Genomic DNA, 19333 nt, shown 5'->3' on the forward strand with positions numbered 1-19333 from the left:
TATATATTTTATATTATGTTATATATATAGTCATAATAAAGTAAATTCATGTTTTCTTTGAGATAAAAGTTGCAATTGAAATTATTCTATTTATATGTATCTAATAATTTGGATTCAAGCAAATCATTGGTGTGGTCAATCCATTTTTACATCACAAACTTTAAGGTGCAGAAGAGCCTTAGAGATTTAAAAATTGATTTAAAGCTTAACTTGAATATAATTACAAATTTCATGACTTTAAAACTCCTATATCCTAGCTGTCTTATTTTTTTATTTTTATTTTTATTTTTTTTTATTTTTATTTTTTGAAATGGAGTCTTGCTCTGTCACCAGGCTGGAGTACAGTATCACAATCTCGGCTCACTACAACCTCCGCCATCCGGATTTAACCAATTCTCCTGCCTCAGCCTCCTGAGTAGCTGGGACTACAGGCATGTGGCACGACCCCCAGCTAATTTTTGTATTTCTAGTAGAGATGGGTTTCACTATGTTGGCCAGGATGGTCTCGATCTCTTGACCTCATGATCCACCCACCTCAGCCTCCCAAAGCACTGGGATTACAGGCACGAGCCACCGCACCCAGCCAGCTGTCCTAGTTTTTAAACAATTATACTGAAATAGTTTCCCATATGCTAATTTTTTTTTTCTTGAGTGTTTCTTCAACTATCTATCTATTCCCATGAGATTATAAACTTTTATTTTAAATCAAGTAATTTTGTTAGGTCTCAAGTATGCTAGAATCTTTTGATTAAAAAATGGAGGTTAAATACAAATATTAATGAGCAAACAAATTCCTCAACCTTAATGAATTTCACCATTTAGTTCAAGGTGACCAGGATATTAGATTATCAGCCTTGTTATATCAAATATAGCTAAACTATTTGTCTTCCCCTTGGGGAAAATCCTAAAAATATTCTCTTGTCCCCACATTTCATTACTTTAGAAGGATATTGATTCTTACAGAATATTTGAATGAAAAATCCTGAAACTATTGTTTCATTTCATAAAGTTAATGAGTATTTTGAAATGGATTCCCCAGCTAGGCAGTTGTACTTCTAGACAAGATTTAAACACAATTAAATCTTATATTTGTTTGGGGGGAGTGTTTAGATATTTAAAAGTATTTCACGTGTTCTTACATTTTATGCTCACAGCTAGATTAGACTTTGAGGTTAGATCATGAGGTTAGGCTGGTGCCTCCCTCCATAGCGCCTCCTTTTCGACATTTGACAGACAAGAAAAAAAAAAAAAGTCATAGTTGTTTCTGTCACTTTCTCAGTCATACTGTTGGAGAATGCCAGAGTCAAGCCTGAGCATCTGACTCCAGGTCTATAGCAATTTCTCTTAATCTACCAACCAAATAATATGTGTTGCAGCTACAAAGAAATTTTTTCAAAAATTTTAACTTTATATGTCAATCTGTACAATGCATGTTTCTTTTCGATCTTTGCTGCAACTATATCATGAATACATTGTATATGGTTGTTAACTACAGTATATAGCTTCATTTGTATAGAGCAGCTTACCACTGATCTCAAGGCTAACTTTGCAGAAATCCAAGTTACCACCACTGCAACTTCAACAACAATTGCAAAATGTTGTAACTTCCCTCCTCTAATTATTTTGTAATTAACTTCAAAGTCTAAAATGACTTAATTATACTGTAGTACTTTAAGTATAAGCCAGAATCAGTGACAACTTCTTGATTGGACACTGGAAGCTATTTACAGGCTGCTGTGTTTTCTTTTCATGCAGTATATTATGATTTCTCCTTTTAGGCACTCAGAATTCATAAGAAGATGTTTTTGAACTTTAATTCTCCAGAATCTCATATTATGAGACTCAGGGAGCTATTTTATGATACTTATATTTTTGAGTTATACCACATACACCTATTTTCTAGCTTGAATTTATTAGTGTATTATAATTCAAAATAAAGTTCACATAAAATAAAATATATGAAATTTACATATTTCTGCACCTGTAAAATGGAAATAATAAGTGTGACTTTCAAGATTGGTCAGAAGACTGAGTTAGTTAGTAAGTCTAAAAAAGCTTAGAACACAGCCTGTTATATGGACATTATTTAACATATGTTAACCGCATCATTAACAAGGGGAAACCTTTCTTCTGAATTTACCAATGAATTCTCTTCTGTAGTTTCTCAGATCAGAGCAGAAACATGAATTCATGCAGAAGACATTGCTGAAAATGGAATCTATTTATGTACTGACCACCTTACTCGGAAATGACACCCTGGAGGGAACAGACTGAGGGTCGTTATTTGCCTATCTAAGCAAGGACAACTTTGTAGAAGCCCCTACTGAATTTTAGAGATATTCACAACAGAAACACGTACAATAGAGTTGCTACTCAAAGATAGAAAGCATGCAGAGAATGTCTATGGCAGAGATTCGCCACAGAAATGTGGGAAGCGTGCAGAGGTAGTTTCATCCCATCATAGTTTCCCTGGAATGACTGAAAAGATATGAGCCATTATGCAGTTGTTCTAAATGCTGGCCAAGCAGCAGCTCCTTTGCAGGATGGAGGTGGGGGAGTGGGGATGATTTCGATACTTTTTTAAGGGACTGGATCTCTGGTAAAAAAATGTAGTTTTTCCAGCAGTTTTACTGATGCCATAATAGATTGTGAACAATATAAAAGGATACCATTGTGAAAAGTTATTTTACCAGGTAGGAAACTTGCAAGAGGATTTATATTTCAAAATGACAGTGTCCTAAAACTCGCATTTAAAAAAAATGTCTCGAAGAGAACAGGTCCAGAATTGTAACTTATGGAACTATATTGCTCAGAACCTTAGCCAAAAAAAAAAGAAAAAAAAAAGGATTTTAAAGATGTCTGGGACTTTTATTCCTCAGTAGAACTTTGTACACAGAAAAAGATGTTAAAGTGTTGTAGATGAAGGTGTTCATTTCAGACTACCAAAGTCTTCCAGTTTTGTTTTATTTTTCAATGTGTGTTACTCCACTATTCCTTTTCAGCAACTGAACAATTTCATGCCTGTATTTTATTAGGGTCTTTTTTAAAAATACTTTATAGTATCTTAGCATCAAATACTAATGTTATATAGGTACGTTTGCTCCTCAGATACTCAAGTTTTTTAATGTTATAAAACCAAAAATTTCAAGTATGTAGAGATGTACTTTTGAAAAGTCACAGTATTTAGATACTAATGTAAGTTTTAGTTGTTCTACATTTTTTGTATGACTGTTATTTGTACTTTTAGAAACATATCTTAAAAGATTCAAAACTAATTTATATCCTAAATATAATTTTTTTATTCTCTTATTTTCATAAAAGTTAAAAGTCAGGTTACATATGTTTATAATAAAATAAATGTAAATTTTCATTGCCCATTTAAAAAACTCTACATTTATCATTTTTTTCTTCAGGATTTTGTAATCTGTCATCACAGTTTGTTCAGTAGATTTGCACTAAAGTTCAGGCCTAGTGGACATCTATTCAATTCTTTAAGCATTTTAATAACTGATCAATCGTAGGGAAAATTAAAGAGAAGTTTGGTCAAACAGCAAACATCCTGCAGCGCTTATTTGCTTATTTTTCTATTGTCTCCTGATTACTTTATCCTGGACCTTCCTTCCTGTTCTCACTTCACACAAATGTGGTGTAAGAGAAAAACCTGGTACTTCCTTATTTAGTTATTCTAGGTTATTTTATAGTTGTAAACTAGGACGCCAAGTTGCTACCAGAGGTGTTTTTTTGTTTGTTTGTTTGTTTGCTTTCAGGTGGACTCAGATTAGGATCTCTGTTAACAACATAATTAAAAATTGAAGAAAGCATGGTTATTACATGCAGTGGTAGAGGTGCGAGTGATTGCAGGTAGCAGAGGAGAGAAGATAGTTGCCTCTAAAGAAAGTATTTTGAAATGTCCTTCGTGCCAGTTTCCCAGATACATAAACTCTCTACCTCACTTTTCCAGATGTAAATTTTTAGAAAATAAGGAAGCAAATGAAAGTAAGAAGAAACATAAATTGGGGAATTTATGTGTGTGCATTCATTTATTTCTATTTCTAATATATTTGTAATATATGAGAAATTGCAAATAAAATGGAAGTTGGTCTTCTGCCTTTGTTTTTCTTATGTCACAAGTTCTGACTCATAGCTACTGAGGCTGCTGCTCCCTACTGAGGTAAATTGAGAAGTGACTGATAAAATTTTAACCAAGCTGTCAGATACGATATCATATGATCAGATCATTTGTACTTTCATGCTATCAATTCTGTTTCTAAAACCAAACAACAGAAAACAGACGTTTTTCATAATTTTTCACATTTTATATCTGGTTCTTCTTTTTTCATAATTTCTCACATTTTACATCTGGTTGTTTTCTATTCTTTTCTTCTCCATAACCCATGACATTTTTCTTATTTCTTCTTTGATGATACAAGCAAATTCCAATATAATGTTTAGAAGATTTTTACCTGCGTATGAATGCATATACTCTTCCAAAGACAGACTCATTCATAAGAATGTGTGGCAAGTCAGCATTTCCAGGATGTGACAATATATTAATATTCATAAAAAGATAAAAGCTATGTGTGCATGTTCTTTTTTGAGTGATATTGTGTTTAATTCATGGTTGAATGAAATGAGATGCTCTGTCTAGGAGCTCAATTTCAATGAACATATTTCCAGAAAATGGGCATTGGGTTTTTAGTCTACTTTTAGGAGGCATTAGAACATTGCTACTTAAAGTGTAGTCTGTGTAGAAGCAGCACCGACATTGCCTGGGAACCTCTAGAAATGTGGAATTTTAATTCCAGCAAAAATCTACTGACTCATAATCGGCACTTTAAGACCTCTGGGTGATTCAGATGTACGTTAAAATTTGGCATTTTTTTTAGAGTACATAGTATGGCTCTGAATGTAACATTTACCAAATGTGTATAATGACAAGTGGATACAAATTCAGGAGAGACATAATCCATGAAAATCAGATCAGAGTGGCAAAATGGTGAAATATGTTGAATAATATCAAGGAAAATGAAACCCTTGATGAACTCCAGCATAAAATATTGACATTATTCTAGAATAATTTTAAGCTCTCATATTTGAAGAAGCTTTGAAATGTATCTTAGTTGTAATAAAACAATATAACAGTGTTTCCATGATAGTTTTAGATATAAATAAGCATCCTTAAATTCTATGGATGACTCTTTCTGTCTTAAATACTATGCTATTTTAATTGCTGTCATTAATCAACTTCATTAGATAATATAATAATGAGAACATAGGTGAAGCTACAAGAAAGATGTTGCAGAGAAGAATTTGTATATTTTCTAGAAGTGACAGATATATATGTGTATATTTATATATTTGTTGCTTATAGCAGAGCATTTTTTTTATTTTACCAAATTATTGTTTGTGTATGTGTGTGTGTGCATGCATGCACTCACATACTCAAATCTTTAAACGTCAGTGTTCAACGAGGTTTCAATCAGATTCCATATAGTAAAGGTACTGAATTGACAAATACCTTCTACAGAATTCCCTTACAGAGTAAATAGAATAAGCATTAAACTTAAAAGTAAAAAGGTGTCCTACTTTTTTTTCTATTTGCATATACCTGTTCAAACTTCTGTAGAAAAGAACCTTTTCGAGAGTCATGTTATGAATTTAAGGCCAGATCGAAACTGGGTCATGTCTGTTGCCCAGTGCCTGATTTTCCATTCTGTACATTTCTGTTGACCTTTGATTTTCTTAACCTTCTTGTTTCAGGTCCTGTTGACCATTTTCCTGCTCATTACCATGAGTATGAGTGGTCAGAAAGGGCAGATGAAACAAAAATAAGTCAATGACTTTCTTTGCAAAAATATCTGAAAAAAGATTTCATGGAGGAGACAAGACTCACTGGAATCTTGCTACAACAATATTTATCGTAGAGCAGAATTCATGGTAAAGCTGACCAGCCTTGGAGTCCCACTCCAGGCTGATGAAGGAAATGTTTACCTAGTGTATTTGCTCAATACGAGTTTCATTTATGTTTCTACCTTTTTTATAGCCTACAACATAGATAACCGGAAAAATCTTTCTGTTGTTGCAGTTTTGTATTTTTTTCCTGAGCCAAGACATTTTCAAAGGGGTATTGCAATTATATAAATCATTAGAATTGTCCATAAATGTAAGGAATTTTGTAGTATCTCAATAACAGATATCTTTAGTTGATACATTTTTGCAGACCATTCAGAAGCTATTTAGTAGTTTAGTATCATTACCACTATTGGTAATGCTACAACTCTGTGTATGTGTGTGTGTGTGTGTGTGTGTGTGTGTGTGTCTGTTTCAATCTGAATCTCATTGTTTTCTGTGTTCTTCTTTTACTCTAAATAAACCTCCATATCTAGTATGCTGTGAAAAGTGTAATTGCTTCATAAAATGTAGGGGAAAATTACTATTGCCAGTAGATGATGTCTATGAGGAAACAGAAATCTTTTGCTGATTCACTAGTCACCAAATACGGTTTATTTAGCAGTTGTTTAATGGTTCACATAAATTGAAGGCATTCAGCTCTGTTTAAAACAAGAAAATCAACGTGTTATTACTTTCAATGGCCAAAACAGCAGTTACGTTTGCACCCGCCTAATTTAGTGCACTGAGGCAATCATATGACCTCGCTCAAAGGCCCTGTAGCGATTCCTTGCAGCATTTCCTAGGGAGAATCCGGCTGAGTGTTTAGTGTTGGCATATTGAACTTCAACTCAAGCCCAGTTAAGGCTTTGTCATTTTTAATATGCAATTGATTACCAGGTGGTATCCATCCTTCCTATTAGGGTTTTGTGTTGCTTCAAAGGTACTAACTTGCCTAGTGTCCGTTCTAGTATAAAGAGGTTATATGGGCGGCAGATGTTAGGAGGTAAGATCTGAGACTGAAAAATGGAAAGACAGATCCTTGTACCATATGGTATTTGGACCTGTGATGTTGACATCCTTCATGCTGGGCTTCAACCTGCTGAGCTAACCAGGCCCTGAGGCTGTGCCAAGTGGCAGAACTAACAGGTCTTCACCAGGAAGACGTAGCGACTGTCATGTGGCCAGTCTGCTTGACCTCAGAAGATGGCCCACCAAAGTAAAAATAAGCACACGGTGATAGACTGATTAAATGGTTAAAGGAATGGTTTTGTGGTAAGGGTCACTTAGCTGATTATTATAAGAATTGGGCATTACCTTAGCAATATACAGTATTGAAAAACTTACTTGTATTCACTAAGGACAACCTAGGGTCGAGTGAATAAGTATTCTATCATCGAGGCAAAGCAGGTGAGATCATACTCATAGTTAGGATTTACTGAAAATAGACAAATACAGTTCCTCTATGCATGACTGATGGTTAGCTGGCATGCATGGCACAGTCATACTCATTAATAAAATATTAAAAGACTTCTACTCATTTTAAATAGCTGCTATCCAGTGCCCTAACAGGACCTCTCAAATAATCTCATGCTGGCTCAGACACAGGTGGGCAGAGCGAGAGGTTACCCTGAGACTCCTCCACCTACTTGCCTGTCAGTCAGCCTGTGATGTCTCTCATTTGCCACTCGTCTCCATCCCATTCTACCTTTCTCCCACAGCCAGAGTTCATGGATCACCTACAAATGGCCAAGATTCCCCTCAAGTTGCCTATTCATGGCTGCTGGTAAAAGCTATAGCCTGTACAGTATATTCCACCTGTTGCTAAATATTTGAGTATCACCTTGACTGTAAGAGCTGTTTTAGTATTGGCATAGCATGACTTCAAAATCTTGATGTTTCATGTGATTTTCTTCCCTTTTCCTCAAGACACTTCCATAGTCTACTACACAAAAAAAGGCAGATTGAGACAGAAAAAGATACATAATTAGACTTCATTGCTTTGTCTGAGATTGTATCACAATATAGTACAGAAATAAAGAAACCAGGTTTGGGAGACAGAAGAGATCTAAATTCAAATAATAGCATTACAACTCTGTGACCTTGAAGAAAGTATTTAACCTCTGCAATCTTCCATTTCCTCATATATATAATATCAATTATAATACCTAACTCATGATGTTATTGTGAAGATTTAATAAGATAATGGACATTATGTGCTCACCACAGAGCCTGGAACATAGGAAGTACTCAATAAACAGCAATTATCCTATTAATGCTACTTTTACAGAATGCAATAAAGGACAGTTTGTTTTCATTAAAAGTGTATCATAAAATCGTTTTCAGAGTTAATGTCATTTTGAATGCCATAAGAAATTAAATTTTGAAGAATATTTGTCATCAACAACATTCACTTTGTGTCTGAAATATGAAATGCATATAATTTACCAATGATTCAGGACTGGTATATTTAAGAATGTTTGTATCATCCTATGGCTTTTAAATTGGGCTGTTTAATATTCTATCTTCCTCTCAAGTGTAAATTGGCTTATATAAAAATCAGCATGTCTTGCACTATGATTCTTCCAGTGAAAGACGATTCACTATACATGCTCTAACTGATCCTCTCACTATGATACTACCTTTATGCTAATCAAGTCTCTCCCATATTTATTGTGTCTTCTCTCATCTCTATTTTTTTCTCATCCACTCAATCCAGGAAAATATCAGAATTATTTTTCCAAGTAAAATAACTAATGAACAACTTCTTTTGTTTTGATAAATGTGACAGATCTTTCTACACATTGTCTCCATATACTGCAGTGAATCTGGGTCATTTGACACAGAGCAAACTTCTCCCTAAATCACACAGATACTTTGTTTTGTTTTGTTTTTAGGCCAGTACATGTAATTTAATGTTGTCTTAAGGGAGATCTATAAAATAAAAAAGCGTGTTTTCCAGTTTTTGTGGAGTTGATTTCCTCTTTTTATAATTATAGTAATGAGCTAATTTGACCAGAAATAACACTTTTTGTGGGCCTCGAAGTATCCCTACTCTCCTTGTTTCTTAATCTGAGAACAAGAAAGGATGGAGACATTGTGTTTACTAATTTGGGTTTCTTTTATACTTAGTCATCAAATGTTGGTTTCTTACTTTTCTTTTGTTTTGTTTTGCAGAAAGCTAAATAGTGCCTTTCAAGGACTTTGGTAATGATTTATATATTATATTGATAATTCATTTGACTATTATCACTTGGCCATCATACCACCAAAACCCTTTCTTCCACTAACCAGCTGACATTAACATGCCATTGGTTTTTAAGCCTTAACTGGAGACCTGCATCTAACTTTTTTTATTTTAGCCTATAGAGGAAGAGGATGGATAAAGAATCCTCTTTCTTTTACAGGTTTCTTAAAAACAAAAACAACAAAAATACCTCTTAAAAGTGGCCAATAGCTATATCTGTGTGTGCATAGTTTGGCTCAGAGGCAATCTCTAACACATTTGTGGAATCAAAGATCAAATGACTCATCTGTCTGACAAGTGCACGAGCCAGTTGGCTGCTCCCACTCAATGTCCCTTTCTAGCAGCAAGACCCCTTTCCTCTGAGAGTTGTGTAGAACTATCTGATTTTGGCTTGTCGTTTCCTGTCAGGCATTAGTCTTTTAACATGCCTCCTCCCAGGGAGTTATCTCTGCTTCTAATTGGGTAGGCTCTCCAAGCTGCCCTGAACGTTAAAATTGCAATTAGGAGTTATCACCCAGTTAGAATAAGTAAAGTAGCCCCAGAGAACAAGAGGAAAAAGCTTTGCTTTCAGAGATGAAATACTTATCTTCTATTCTGCATTTCTGAAAAAAGATACAAGTGAAACATTTCATCTTTGGCTTCCTAAGTTTTTCTTAAATCAGCAAATTGAGTAAATCTTTTCCTTACAGAGAAGTTTTAAATAATGACTGGAACATGTGTTTTGTATCTTAAGGACTCAATAGGATTTCTAAAAATTGAAAATTGAAGAGCATCTTCTTTATGATTCATTGATTAAACATGTGTTTATTCATTGAAAAAGTCAGAGAGCCAACTTTACAAGTCAGCAAAATTGCCACCCAAGACGTGTGAAATGAGTATCAATCAACAAATTATCCTTCTCTCAAACAAAAGTACTTTTATTATTTTGACAGAGAGCTTGTAATTTCAATCTCTGACTGACTCATTGTTTTCATAAGAATCCTGTTTAATACACATATATCACCCATGAAAGAACCTAGTATATCAACTTGGCTAGCAAAGAACAGAGCTCTAAGAGATTTAAAAAAAAAAAAAAAAATCTAGGTGCATTTTAACCTAGGTAGAAGTGGAGGAGCGGGGGCGAAGGAGAAAATAAATTTCTGGAGCTTTTAACAAGGAGAGTGTGAGGGTAATCCAGCAATTCAGAAATATGAAGAATGCATGGAGAGGAATAAAGAAGCATTTAAAACACCTAAAAGAGCACTGATTTTTAATCATTCAGGCTGAGTTCCTTCTATTAACATAGGGTTTGATGAGAGGCAATGCTGCAATGACAATTACTTATAAAACAGTGATTTCATTTATTTTCTAATCTATTTGCTTTTGTAATGAAAGGTCAGAAAGCAACATATTCCATTCGTCTAATACATCTCTTATTTCTAAGGCTATAATTAATGACAATAATATTTTGCCTATGTCCACACAATAATTTTTGTTTGCCAACTTTGTCTATATTCTAAGTGTTTATAGTTGCAGTGCAGGAAAATGTTATGATTTAACCTATACTTTTTAGATTCAGGTGCCAACTTGCCGTTAAACTGATAAAAATCACTTGATACATTCTAAAGTTAGCAGAAGACATACATACATACACACACACACACACACACACACACGAGGCTATTTTAACATGACAATATTTTCTGACATGATCTAAAATACTTCAGTAAAAGGATCTTAACTAGACTCCATTGTTTATATTCATAATAATACATACCATTGGTACTTTGGTCATAGCAGGTGTTGTTTTTTTTAGGCGAGCAGATATTTTTTCACATATTAAATACATACGTAAAGCTCTATGTTAGATGCAAAAAAAGTTCCTACACTGAGTCTTCAAAAGAGAAAGGATTTTTAAATCCTAAAACAGTTATCAAAGCTACAAAAATTCCTTCCCCAGGGCTTTAAAAATTAGATGTCAGAGATGGCTAAAGGGTACTGCAGCTGGACAAAATCAATCATCTTTACATCTCTTGCAGTTTGTGAATCTTCACAACATCCATTTGAAATATGTAAACACAAAAGCCATTACTGGAACCTATTTTACAGAGAAATTATTTGATTTGAGTGAGTTACTATTAGTATTGAGTGCACATGAATCTTTAGAGGTTCTTATTTATATTCTTGCATCCTCAAGTGTAATCATACAGATTAACAAATGATTCAATTAATATTGTTTTATTTGGAAGTTGAAACTCATAAATCCAATTTTAATTTTATTTGAAATACTATAAATTTGTTTTATTTAATGCACTTACATATAAGTTTGTCAGGTGAAATAGCTCAGACGTAAAAGTAAGGTGTATTTGAAAATAAGAACAAGATCTTGTGAAATAAACACAGTTCTAGGAAAGCTGTATTGCTTCTGTAAAGATATTATGTGATTCGATATTATATTTAATAATAAGCCGAAGTATGATATTAACTATCTTTATATTATATGCTAATTTTCCCAAATAACATTGAGTAAATGATGTTGCTCACATTCTTGATAGTCTTATAAATGGTCTAGACTGCTGTAACTATTTTGAATTCTCAGCTATGGTAATTATAATAGATATTATAATGTAACTTTTTCATACTCTTATAATAACTACATAAAAATTATCTTTCCACCTTAAAATACTAGAAGTGATAGTTTGTCTGTAATATATCCAAGAAAATAGATCTAATTGTGTGTGAAAAGCATTCTTAATAAAAGAAGGCAAGGTGTGGTGGCTCATGCCTGTAATTCCAGTGTTTCGGGAGGTAAAGTCAGGCAGATTGCTTGAGCTCCAGAGCTTGAGACCAGCCTGCGCAATGTGGCAAAATTATATCTCTGAACCTGCCACCTCCCCACCCCTGCTCACAATAAATAAATAAATAAATAAATAAAGCCAAGCATCATGGGAGGCTGAGGTGGGAGGTTTGCTTTGGCCCAGGAGGTGAAGGCTGCAGGAGCCATGATCACGCCACTGTACCCCAGCCCGGGCAACAGAACAAGACCCTGTCTCAAAAAAAAAAAAAAAAAAAAAAAAAAAACATGTAAAAGAACATACTTGAAATCTGGTTAATGGTACTCTATAAATCTTAATATATAACTTAGTTATAATAACACTAAAAATTTGTTTTTAAATAATTCCAAGAAAGTTAATTTTTAAGGCATTTGTTACAAATTCTTAGAAATCATAGGATCTTCAATTTCATAAGGAGAAAGATTGCACGGGAATAAATATTTAAAAGATGCTAGGTATAGGGGCTCATGCTTGAAATTCCCAGCACTGACAGGCTGACAGGAGGACTGCTGAAGCCCAGGAGTTTGAGACCAGCCTGGGCAACATGGTGAGACCAACATGTACAGGCATGTTGTACAGGCAACATGTCAGTACAAAAACTGAAAGAATTAGCCAGGTTTGGTGACACAAGTCTGTAGTCCTAGGTACTTGGGAAGCTGAGGCGAGAGGTTACCTTGAACCAGAGAGGTCAAGGCTGCAGCGATCTGTTTTCATGCCAAAAGAAGTAATCAATTACTTCAATAGAAGTAATCCTCATATCCCTCAGTGTTTTGGAATTAGTAGTAGGCTTTACTAAAAATGTTCAAGTAATTTTAAAAATACAATTAAAACTCTGTTTTTAAATTAACTAGATAGCGGCAATCAAAGGAAATGTAAAACTGCATAATTTTTTGCATATCAAGGACATCTTATGCTTTACGTATCAAATTTGGTGATAGCTTTACATAACAAAGTATTTTTGACTTGATTTTATATCAACTAGGAATCAATATGTTTTTATTGCTACATTATGCTACCCAATATTATAAAATAGAGTGGGAAAAAATAAATGTAAGTCCTTGGGCCTCAAGAGATGTATTCAACCATGCGTATATGATACAGTTCATAAACTCTACAATGAGGTACGTATCCAAAAACGTGTGATATAGACAATGTCTGTACAAGTTCATTGAGCAACATGGGAGCAATGACATTCACAAAAAAATCCCCTTTGCCTAGTATGTCCCAACCATGATTTCATTTGTTCCTATCATTATAGTGTCAGGCAGAAAGTATTATTAATCCCTATTTTTCAAATGTGAAAGAAGAGTCTTGGTGAGGTTAAGTACTTTATGCAAGTTTAGACAAGCAAATAGCAGTTGAAACTCAGATTGAAGTCTTTGGTCTCTAAACCTTAACATGCTTTTCACTGTATTATGCTGTTTTTCGCAAAGAAAACTTTATGGAGAGACTAGGGTTTGAGACTAACCTTGAAGGATTTTCTTAGGCAAAGAACAAAGAGGTTTCCTGTCTAGATGATGGTATTGCATAAAGAAAGATCCAGGAATGGGAATATATTTGGTGTATTTTGGGGAGGTGAAAGATGGAAGTGAATGAAGTAGTGTATAAATACTAAAAATTAATTGTAAATCATACTCATGAAGCTTCAATTAGATTATTGAATCACGCTAAGGAGTTTGGTTTTGTTGTAACCAGCAATTGAGGACCATTTTAATTTTGAGAGTATTCATGAGATGAAAGTAGTTTCTGTAGAACCTGGTCTGAGAATGCATTAATGGTGGAAAAGAGTAACCTCTGACATGTCAGAGGAAGTAGAAATTAGCCAGGAGTTAAAATGCAGTGTGCATTCCTTCAACAATGGTATACCAAGCACTAATTCTGTGTCATGAAACCTGCTAGGTGTTTGCATTGGTGAGATAGATGGGAAATAATCAGTGACATCAGATATCTCATAGTCTTATTTTGAAGAAAAATACTTAGAAACAATAACCATGAACAAATCTATAATCTGCCACAGAATTTGGAGAAGTCAGAAAAGTTGTAGGAAAAGAAAAGACAGTATATAGTTGAAGGATAATCATGTGTTTGCCAGGCAGAAGATTGAGGGGATTTTATGAAAAAGCGTGTGTGAAATGTGTCCAATCATGTCCACGGAATGCTGTGAAGAATAACAAAAATAATGGTGTGAATAGAATATAAGAGGCCTGAGAAAGAATGGTGGAAAATGTTCTCAGAGAGAGGCATTCTGGTCAGTCTTTGGAGGACTTTGCATGCCTCTGGCCTCACTGTGGCCGGGACCACAGAGGCCCTGGAGAGAAGTTCGGCAGAATGTTAGAAGCAGAGGCTAGTGTGAAATGGGAATAGGCATGAAGCAGGTGCCGTCTGTGTTTTGAAGAAGTTTAATAGTAAATTTTTTTTTCAGTAGGCAAAAAGGGATACTGCTTGAAGGAAAGTTTAAACAGCAAAAGTAACTTTTTTTCTTGGGTATAAGTTAAGAAAATTGAGTGAGATTGCAGGCACGGGACTTTGAAATATTGGGAAAATAAATGGGAAATAAAACCAAGAGACAATTCTAGATAGGACAAGACCCAAAAGGTGGGATATAATATAGTGTAAGGTAGAGAGGTTAGCTGTGAGGAAGGAGCAGTCATGCTGCTTCTGCTAAGATATGACAGTGTTGGGATAAGTGCAGTTATTTGACTGTGTCTGCCATTAGAGTAGAAGAAAAATTTCCCTCTCCACAAAACATGCTATCTCAATTTTCTTTAACCAGAAGATACATTTGATGGAACTTATGTCCTTTTTTATCCCCTATTAATGTACACGGTAAGATATTTACTCTATACTTAAAAATAATTTAAACATTCAGAAGTATACAGGTGAATCCCATTATCCTTGCATTATCCTGGAAGCATTATTTGTAAAATAAGATTTAGTGTAAGAAATGAAACCCATTTCTGCTAATTGGTCAAGGCTTATACATAATTTAAAAGTATAAATACTAGCCTCATGGGTTGATATAATTTAGGTCACCCAATGATGGAGTTTTTCTTTTTAGGTTGTTACATTTTCAATTTTGCTATCTTGCTTAGGTCACCTACATTTAGATTTAAGGGACAGGGAATGTTTTCTGAATGTGCATGTTGCTGAAAGGTGAGGTGACATTCTCACAAGGACTACCATGCTTGCTAAAAGTTTTTAATGTCTTTGTATAATTTTGAAATTTGTCCTGCACTACCTGGTCACCTCGCCCCTGTCCCAGGTCCCTCCCAACTCCTTATGATTCAGTCACTACAGAGGTAATGCCAGGTTTACCAGAGAACCTCCAGTCATGCTCCTTTTTGTGACTCGTTTATAATCTCTGGCTGTGAAATGTTCAAATGCCTGAAAGTCTTCAGGCATTATCATTTAATTGAAGTCTTCAGTCTTATCATTTAATTGAAGGCAACATTGCCATATTCTCAAGAATTCATGAAGCCCCCATTATCCCACGCTTCTCACGCTGGTGGACGGGTAGAAGCAGTAATCAGAGTCGCTGTTCTGTCCATTTACAGGATGGACAGAATCTGTAAGGAGCTTCATGGGATACAAATATTTTCACTGCACAAATGATCATTGGAAATTAGAATAGAGTAATCCCCAAAGTAACAGTACATGAAATATCCATATTGCCTGGCTTTTGAGAGAATTTTGTTTGAGGCAGGCATTGCTATTTCTCAGACAGCCCTGTCTGTCTCCCCATTTTCCAGAAAGAACAACAAAATACTGATTTTAGCAGTTTTCCAACTGAAATATCCTAGCACTGTTCAAAGAGGTCTGAAATATTTATTCCCTCAACTGTGAGGCTAATTACCAGGGCCTCGGGCCACCTCTAAAAATATTCTTTGCTGTTTACTCCAGTGTATCTTGCAAATATTATGATTGTCTTAATGTGTATTGACATGAAAATTTGAGAAGGGCTGGTTAAGGTACAGTTCATCCAGTCATGATCCAGCTGTCTCATGAGTTACCCAATAGTCCTGGCAACCAAGACAAGAGTATATCAAAGATGATAAAGACTATAGTAGCTAGTCTATAAAGAAACCAACTAACTCTTTAGTTCTCCCGGACTAATTTCTCTCTTGTCTCTAAACTTTACCACTAGGAATAATCTAATAACTCTATACATTGTCTTTGCAAAATAAACACACTTTTTCCTGTTTTCTCAAAATTTATAAGTAGCTGAGCCTTTCTTCTGGCCACCAGATGTGTATTTTACTCCTGCTATCATTATCATGTTCCTCAGTTACCTGGCAATCTTAACAGTGAAAAATCATACTTCCATTTGAGTCAACACATGAATCACTTTTTAAAGAATCTTGCTGCTCGTGAGAACTGCTGAGTCATTTTTTGTTTTCTAACTGATGCTTCTAAAATCTCTCAGTTTTATGAAGTGTTTTCTCTGTGGGTAACTTTTAGAACTTTTACAGAAATGTCTGAATATAACTGGCCTAAACATCTCTTGGAAATTCATGCAAGGATGCATGTTTTAAAATTTTTATGAATCAGCCAAGTAATTTTAAAAAGCTACTTTATGATGTTGGTCATAGAAGTTTATAGCTTTTTAATATTAATTTATGTGTCTTTAAAATTCATTTTTAAATGCATTTATGTTACTATTGTAAATATAAGATTAAATAACTAGAAAGGCTCAGTGAAAACTCTTTCACTTACTCTTATTCCTGTAATTTGTATTCAAATTTGTATATTTGTACTTTGTTAATATATATGCACACATATATATAAAATATATTTGGAAATAAAGATATATTTTAAAAATATTGATCCTCAAGTTATATCAGCATGTTACAGAAAATGAGTTGTGCATTTGGGGTGACAGGTGTTTGACATTTAATAGCCTTGTTTAGTAGTAATTATATAAATACACATGAAATTTACAGAGAGATCTGTTAAACAATTCAGCTAGCGAAGCTACAGCGTGAAAATTTGTTTATATCCCCCAAAATGCAAAAGGTTAAGAGAAAGCTGTTTTAGCATCAAACAAAATGATTTACACCTATAATTCCTATTTGATAAAGTATTTCAAAATTATATTTAACTTTTGACAAGTCTAGTTTGTTTTTTCGCTTGTATGATACTTTTGTTTTCTTTTGTTTGTTTTCTAATTTTATCACATTGCAATCGTCTGCAATTCTCATAATTTTGCATATCCTAAAATATGTTAGATTGGCCTTTTAATTATTATTTTTTTTTTTACCTCAACTAAGTAAAGAAAGTAAAACATGAAATTTTTGAACTTTCTTTTTTTCAGGAGGAAGAAAGGGACTTACAACAGAAAAGAGAGTTTTGAGAGTTTTGAGATATAACTATTTACCAAAAAGCAACTTACCTTCTTAGAACATTTTTTACTTAACTATGATAATAACACCAAACACTTATTAAGTGTTTGCCAGACAGTGTTTAAGAGCTTTTGATAGAATCCTCACTACAACCCTGTGAAATACAGACGTGATATACAGCTTGCCCAGGCCATTCAGCTCATGAATAGTGGGGCCAGCATTTAGACCCAGAAATCTGGCTCCACAGTCTGTTAAGCACTCTGCTATGCTGCATTTATTTATGTAACTAATGCATATTGAATTCCTACTCAGCCTGCATTGCAGTGCTCAGAGCTTTCCTGTCTCTTATACACATCTAGATGTGTATAAGAGACAGAACTAATGCATATTGAATTCCTACTCAGCCTGCATTGCAGTGCTCAGAGCTTTGTAGTGAATAACTGTTGACATTCACAACAACCCTATGAGGTAGGCTCTTTTGATAGTTTCATTTTATACATGAGAAAACTAATAATTATTTGATTAAATCAATTAATGTCCCATGGACTCAGCAGAGTTCTGATTAAAACCTAAGTGTATCTGACTATAGAATCAAGGCTGCGGCAATAATCTATGTCGGATTAAATATAAGATAGTAGTCATATTGGAATTATTACACTTTGGATTTGGGAAAGCTGGATAAGATGAAGAAGAATCATATTTTGATTTGGAAAGTGCTTGTAGAAGTATAGATAGGATTTGGGAATTGAGAGCCTGACATTCAGATAAAATAACATACAATTTGGATGCTTGATAAATATTTGGAATGGGTAAACTGAGAAAAGACCATATGTTCTGATTTAAGCTTATCTTAAAAACACAAAGGGTGATTATACAAAGTAGTTATCACTGGTGTTTAAAAAAATGAGTATGTTCTTTTTTTCACTTCCTGTTATTTAGCAAATTTTATTCCATTGTAGTTGCTCAGTAAAAGATTTTTAAACAATAGAAGTCATACATAATACATACATAAATCATACATAAATACATTTATAACTTCATATTCTTAAAGAACAGACTAAAAATAATATAACCTTTAGATTGGCATAACTTCACTTAAACGCCACTGAAACAGTTTTGTTCATGTTACCTGATGTAATTTTAACAAGAGGACCTGCACAGAACCATTATCCATAGTTCACAGCTGAAGAAATTGAGATTCAAGAAGTTTAAGTACATTGCCTAACTTATCTAGGGATATGAGATGACACAATGACTCATATCAACCCTCAGATTTTAAATCCATACTATTTTAATGTTCAGAAAGAATATTTATGTTTTTAATGCATTATTTGAAAAAATACATGTTTCCTTTTCTATGGGGCTTTTAAAACTTAGGTGTTTAATCACATAGGCTAACTTCAATGTCTCTGAGAACAAGAGCAGCACTCTTCTCTCACAGTATTTTCTATAGCTTTGTTTTGTAAAACAATGCTAGTAATTACTTGTGCTTAACAGTTTTACCATTTTAAAAAGCTAACACATAATTCTATTCTTTTTTACATTTTTTTCAGGTCCTGAGGAGGTAGAAATCAAGTGCCCCTTGAATCACATTGCTTGCCTTGGTACCAACAAATGTGTTCATTTATCCCAACTGTGCAATGGTGTCTTGGACTGCCCAGACGGGTATGACGAAGGAGTACATTGTCAGGGTGAGTCCATTCATGGAACAATGCAACTGAAATATTAAATTTTGCGTAGTAATGAAAGTTCAAAAAGAAAACCTAGAACCTGCCTTTTCTTTCAACCATAAGCGTATCAGTTATTAAGAAAGCATGAATTTTATTGCCAGACATTTAATATGCATTTCAAAGTTGCAAGTATTATGTTTGAGCAAAAAAACACCATTAGACAACCCACACACACACACACACATACACACACACATTTAGACTTTGAAGTTGGGCTCTTAAACAATTACATGTTTCATATAAAAAAGTACTTTTGATCAAAAGGCAAACGGGAAGTCTTTTTCACAGCAGATTGATATCACATGGTGTTACAAA

The 19333-nt window shown here is 34.1% G+C and overlaps 1 protein-coding gene across 1 annotated transcript in view; it reads left to right on the plus strand.

Moving 5' to 3' along the window:
• The window catches only part of LOC105545695 (low-density lipoprotein receptor-related protein 1B-like), a gene marked incomplete at its 3' end in the record, with an annotated part of 761110 nt that extends 742131 nt beyond the window's left edge, over positions 1-18979 (plus strand). The window contains exon 3 of the mRNA XM_011988712.1: positions 18842-18979. Coding sequence (XP_011844102.1) covers positions 18842-18979 — 138 coding nt within the window. The remainder of the gene's footprint in view (positions 1-18841) is intronic.
• Between the last annotated feature and the right edge of the window lie 354 nt (positions 18980-19333).

This window comes from Mandrillus leucophaeus, unplaced genomic scaffold, assembly GCF_000951045.1.
Source record: "Mandrillus leucophaeus isolate KB7577 unplaced genomic scaffold, Mleu.le_1.0 Scaffold336, whole genome shotgun sequence".
Classification (NCBI taxonomy): domain Eukaryota; kingdom Metazoa; phylum Chordata; class Mammalia; order Primates; family Cercopithecidae; genus Mandrillus; species Mandrillus leucophaeus.